The sequence below is a fragment of the Salmo salar genome, chromosome ssa16 (genome assembly GCF_905237065.1).
Source record: "Salmo salar chromosome ssa16, Ssal_v3.1, whole genome shotgun sequence".
NCBI lineage: Eukaryota > Metazoa > Chordata > Actinopteri > Salmoniformes > Salmonidae > Salmo > Salmo salar.
In genome coordinates this window covers 6,484,564-6,490,886 of record NC_059457.1, presented here as the reverse complement: position 1 = coordinate 6,490,886, position 6,323 = coordinate 6,484,564, and the positions used below count along the sequence as shown (strand labels likewise).

The following is a 6,323-nucleotide window of genomic DNA, read 5'->3' as shown; positions in this document are numbered from 1 at the left end:
GAGTCCACCTGTGGTAAATTCAATTGATTGGACATGATTTGAAAAGGCACACACCTGTCTAAATAAGGTCTCACAGTTGACGGTGCACGTCAGAGGCAAAACCAAGCCAGGATGTTATGACTCCCGCCGAAGTTGGCCCCTCTCCTTGTTCGGGCGGCGTTCGGCGGTCGACGTCACCGGCTTACTAGTTGCCACCGATCGATGTTTCACTGTTTGTTTGGTTTTGTCTTTATTGTGTACACCTGTTTTTGATTTTCCTTAATTATGTTCATTATTTAAACCTCTGCATTTCCTGTTTGTCTTGTCGGTGAATGTTTCCTGTTTTGTGTCGTTGGAGGTGTTTCTCCGCACTATGTATTTTCCTATGAGAAGATTTATTGATTTTTCAAGTAAACACGTTTGTTTACATTGATCCCTGTGTCCTGCGCCTGACTCCTCTACTTCTCTAAAAGAAAACCATTACACAGGAGGTCGAAGGAATTGTCCGTAGAACTCCGAGACAGGATTGTGTCGAGTCACAGATCTGGGGAAGGGTAGCAAAAAATGTCTGCAGCATTGAAGGTCCCCAAGAACACAGTGGCCTCCATCTTTCTTAAATGTAAGAACTTTGGAAGCATCAAGACTCTACCTAGAGCTGGCCGCCTGGCCAAACTGAGCAATCGGGGAAAAAGGGCGTTGGTCAGGGAGGTGACCAAGTACCCGATGGTCACTCTGAAAGAGTTCCAGAGTTCCTCTGTGGAAATGGGAGAACCTTCCAGAAGGACAACCATCTCTCCAGCACTCCACCAATCAGGCCTTTATGGTAGAGGGGCCAGACGGAAGACACTCCTCGGTAAAAGGCACATGACAGCCTGCTTGGACTTTGCTAAAAGACACCTTAAGGACTCTGATCATGAGAAACAAGATTATCTGGTCTGATGATTGAACTCTTGGGCCTGAATACCAAGCGTAACGTCTGGAGGAATCCTGGCACCATCCCTACGGTGAAGCATGGTGGTGGCAGCATCATGCTGTGGGGATGTTTTCCAGCAGCAGGGCCTAGGAGACTAGTCAGGATCGAGGCAAAGAGGAATGGAGCAAAGTACAGAGAGATTGATGAAAACCTGCTCCAGAGCGCTCAGGACCTCAGAATAGGGTGAAGGTTTATCTTCCAACAGGACCATGACCCTAAGCACACAGCCAAGACAACGCAGGAGTGGCTTTGGGACAAGTATCTGAATGTCCTTGAGTATACCAGCCAAAGCCTGGACTTGAACCTGATCAAACATCTCTGGAGAGACCTGAAAATAGCTGTGCAGCGATGCTCCCCATCCAACCTGACAGAGCTTGAGATGATCTGCAGAGAAGAATGGGAGAAACTCCCCAACTACAGGTGTGCCAAGCTTGTAGCGTCATACCCAAGAAGACTCAAGGCTGTAAATGCTGCCAACGGTGCTTCAACAAAGTACTGTGTAAAGGGTCTGAATACTTATGTAAATGTGATATTTCTGGGGGGGTTCTTAGAATAAATTTGCTAAAATGTATGAAAACCTGTTTTTGCTTTGTAATTACGGGGCATTGTGTGTAGATTGATGAGGGGAAAAAAGGATGTAATCAATTTTTGAATAAGGCTGTAATTTAACAAAATGTGGAAAAAAATCTGAATACTTTCTGAATGCACTGTATACCTTGAGATTGTCATTCAGTTGCCACTAAAGCAAAGGCCATTGTTTGCTGAGCTAATATCAGAGCAGTATGGTACATAATCAGATGCTCATATTTTGTAAGACACAAGGGCAACTAGAAGAACAGAATATTCATTAATATCCAGCTGACTTGCGATTTAGATGGAAACAGGATTCTTCTTCTCTCCATTTTATACTGCTGCGTCATCCCCAAAATCCCCAGCGTGACAATGGACATTGAAAATGTAATATTCAGTCCCTGCTATAAAAGACATCATTTACTTTCTCTTTCTCTCTCTCACGCATTCTCTCTCTCTCTTATACTAGACCTAATCAATGCCTTGCATATGCTCTGTCTTCATACTGATTGTAAATCTCAGTATTTAACAAATATAGTACAACATACTTTCAAATAACCAAGTGTTTATAGGAAATTATTTAAATATAACTCTAAATACTTAAAGTATTTGAAAATAGTACTCAAATACATATAAAATAAGTATTTAAAATACAAATATGTATGCATTTGAAGCCAGATCTGCTGACCTCCAACTCCTCCATGTGTATGTGTCTAAATCATAATTTAGGCTATATTCTGTATATTTAAAAAATATATATATTATTCGTGACCAAGTCGTGTGCTTTGCCAGTGGCAGTGGGTAGGAGGGGAGATGTAGGGGAGGTTTGGGGTGGTCCAGAACGGGCTCTGGTTGGCACACCTCACACAAAGCCACACCACCAAGCCATAGCCTAGGCTACAACACGCACATTAGTCAAGGCAATCTGGAATATACGGCGGCGGGTTTTCCTTCTCTAATCTATTCTACCCTGTTGGAGTTTAATTTTCTTATTCTGCCTGGCGCTTCGTCTAATTTCTCTTATCATGATATTTTCCATATTTAACACTGACTGATTGTGACTCTTCTATCTGTGAGAACAGTTTTTCTCGATGTGCTATTCAGATGTACGGGGGAAGAAGACAGGGCAGCTGCCCTTCAAGAATGTTTAGTCCTAAAATACCAGATTTTTGTGACGACATTTGAAACCGTTGCATTGCTTTTCCATGGTGTTTTTCACGAGCACCTGCCTTCGCCCACTATGAATTTATGAGGTAAGAAAGTAGTTTATTGGATGCTTTGAGGTTGATCTCTTTTATTTATGTTTAAAATGTGTTTTGTGTGTAGGCTCTTAAGAATAACATGACCGTTATTTGGTTATTTAAAAACAGAAAAAGTATTATTGAGGCCATGCCTAGACGTCTAGCCCATTTGTGTAGGCTAATCATCTTTGAATGAAAGCGTATTCTGTTGCACTGCGGTAAATCACATCTCGGCGCTGTCGTCAATTGTTCGCTGTCACATCTATCCTGTGACTTGGCGTTGCGCGAGAAATTACTTTTCCACAGGTGCCGCCAGCCTTTTATCACGGTGTATTTGCATTAGACTGCATGAGATCACTGAATTCCTACACCTACATAATAGGCATATAGCTTTTAATTCTAAGGGAAAATAAAACACTAAACATTTACAGAGTAAAAATAAATGTTTATCTTGGACACGTTTAGACTTATGGGTTGTGTGCCACCAGTATTGACGAACAACTTCTTAGCTACGTTAATTTGTAATTTAGATCAATACATTTTTAAGATAAAAACCATCGTTCTTATCTGTGGAGTATAGGGATTAGAGATAGTAGTCGACTTTAGAAGACCTTACAGTATAAATAGCACATGATTGTATTAGGCCTACTGCCGTTCGAGACCTGAAGATGGCGAAGTTCTTTCAGATGGAATCTACATCAAATATGACCATTATGTAAATTAGAATCTACATTATGGAATCTTAGACCCTAGGAATCCTCGAGTCTTTGAAGTTGTACGCTATCTGAATGCATAAACTGTAATTTGGGGTTGCCTGCTGCCTAAAATACAGAAAGGCTATGGAACATAACAATAACAACAAAACATCCAACTTGGGTTTGATTTATGTATTTGACAGTATTATATGAAGGTCACCCCTTTATTACAGTTCTACAAAATAACAATTATAATTCGTTTTGTAAGGTCACCACAGTAACTGTCTAGGAAGAACATCTATGGGATTCAAAACACAAACTTTTTTATGTTGTAGTGAGCCTGCATAAATGTAAGCTGTTTTGTTGCTCCTTTCTGTCTATGTGTGGGTATTCTATACAGCATGGATAATCGTTCTAAAAGTGTTATCCTAATCATTTTTTATGTTTGCTCCGCCAGGATTTGAACAGACTGTATCATCTATCTAAATGAATGAATTCAGCCATGCAATGTTCCTGGAAGGCTGTGATTCTGCTAGCCTTACTGTCCATAGCGATCCAGTACACAGCCATCAGGACGTTCACAGCCAAGCCATTCCAAATGTGTCCAGTGACAGTCTCAAACCCTCTGAACTGCGGCATGCTGTGGCAGGATGCGGTGGACTCGTCCTTTGACCAGCGGATCTGTGACGACTTCCTTTACTTCACCTCCAACGTCTCCAGGAAGAGCCACGTTCTCATTCTGGCCACGACCCGCAGCGGCAGCTCCTTCGTGGGTCAGCTGTTCAACCAGCACCAGGATGTGTTTTATCTGTTTGAGCCCCTCTACCATGTCCAGACCACCTTGCTCCCCCGCCTGTCCCACAGCAGGACGGCAGGCGACACTAGGGTGATGCTGGGGGCCAGCAGGGACTTACTCCGGAGTCTCTACGACTGTGACCTTTACTTCCTGGAGAGCTACATCAAACCCCAGCCGGCCAATCACAGCACAGATAAGCTGTTCCGGAGGGGAGCAAGCAAGGCTCTGTGCTCCCTGCCCGTCTGCGACGCCTTTAGTCCTGGAGAGTTGAACACTGATGAAGGAGAGTGTGTCAGGAGGTGTGGTGGTCTCAACATGACGCTGGCGTCGGACGCCTGCCGTGAGCGGCACCATGTGGCCATCAAGACGGTGAGGATACCGGAGGTGAGTGACCTCAGGGCTCTGGTGGAGGACCCTAGGCTCAACCTCAAGGTGATCCAGCTGGTCAGGGACCCCCGAGGGATTCTGGCCTCTCGCATCGAGACCTTCAGGGACACCTATAGACTCTGGAGGATCTGGAGGGCCACTGGGAGGAGGCCCTACAACCTGGACCTCACCCAGCTCACCATGGTCTGTGAGGACTTCCTGGGCTCTGTGACCACGGGCCTCAGAAGGCCCCCCTGGCTCAAAGGGAGGTACATGTTGGTCAGGTATGAGGACCTGGCCAGGAACCCTCTCCAGAAGACCAAGGAGATCTATGAATACCTGGGTCTGATCATGGATAAGAACGTAGGCGACTGGATCCAGAACAACACCAGGGGAAGCAACGATCTGTCCGCCAAGCATAAATACGGCACTGTTCGGGACTCAGCTGCCAATGCGGAAAGCTGGAGGCTCAAATTGTCTTATGACATGGTTGATTACACACAGACTGTGTGTCAGCAAGTTCTACAGGAGCTTGGTTATAAGACTGTCAGTTCCCCTGAGGAGCTGAAAAATCTGTCTCTGACTCTCATCGAGGACAAAACTTTTTTACCCTTTTTGTAGTAAAGCAAGGTCTATCACGACAACTATTTTTGATATATTTATATTGTTGCCTTAATTTCTTCTCAGATTTGCACTAAACCTCAGAAACCTTGAAGACTCCTGTGGTAAGATTCAAGTCAAGACATTCAGAAGAGCACAAGAAACATCATTTAGGAATGCTCTTTGGAGATATCAGTATCAATGTTTTAGCGATATCAAACAGACAGTAAGTAATGTTAGGTTAATTGACATGAACAAACTTAGAGTAAAGCACCATCCTACTTAAGATCCCTGAATGCTGGCTGTTGCATTGACAAAAGCGAATGTTGATATTTGTACATCAAGTAAACTGGACCTACCTTACAACAAAGTTAGGGAATGTACCTAATCATACCTTACTGATAAATGCTGATGTGTGTGTAGGCATATGATAACAACCATGCAATAAAAATGTGAATGTTGAGGTCAACCTTAATTGTGTTGTTTACGTTTTATTGAGGGTTAGGGTAAGAATTAGGGAGTGGCCCTTTAACCATGTTATTATAGTTTAACTGAGGGTTGTCAACACACAATAAACAAAGATCACCAAAGTGCAGGACACCAATGATTTGACAATGAATGCATCCCACATGGCATCCTATTCCCTATATAGTACACTACTTTTGACCAGAGCAAATCAAGTGCACTATAGGCCTACCGCTGGCTAATCGGATGGTTCAGATTACCGTGTCTGCAGTACCGTAGCAGGCGTAAAAGAAAGCTATAGCAACGTTGATACTGTGATATTTGAAAACGTTTAAAACCATGACTAGAGAGACTGTCAACCAATACAGCAAAGAGCTGCTGTTTTTATGAGTGAGTTCATGTTTATGTTCTTACTCAGCTCTGTCAACACTTTTTATTCAACACTTTTATAAGCCATAAAATGTGCTTTTTCCTACTTTCACTCAGCACTACAACAAGCACTGCAGCAGTAATGAATGAGTAGGAAAGGGTATCGCTAGGCTTGCGTTGTTATTATTGTTGAGTATTTTTTAATATCAAGGAATATTTCACTTTCTCTGTTCATAGGAGTAACAACATGAATTTGTGCACGAGGCAGA

At 43.1% G+C, this 6,323-nt stretch overlaps 1 protein-coding gene across 1 annotated transcript; it reads left to right on the top strand.

Moving 5' to 3' along the window:
- The first annotated feature begins 2,416 nt into the window (after window positions 1-2,416).
- On the top strand, window positions 2,417-5,695 carry LOC106573154 (carbohydrate sulfotransferase 1). The gene is made up of 2 exons (XM_014147866.2): window positions 2,417-2,775; window positions 3,916-5,695. Exon 2 carries the CDS (start codon window positions 3,949-3,951, stop codon window positions 5,239-5,241), a length of 1,293 nt encoding a protein of 430 aa, XP_014003341.1. The 5' UTR covers window positions 2,417-2,775; window positions 3,916-3,948; the 3' UTR covers window positions 5,242-5,695.
- Window positions 5,696-6,323: the final 628 nt, after the last annotated feature.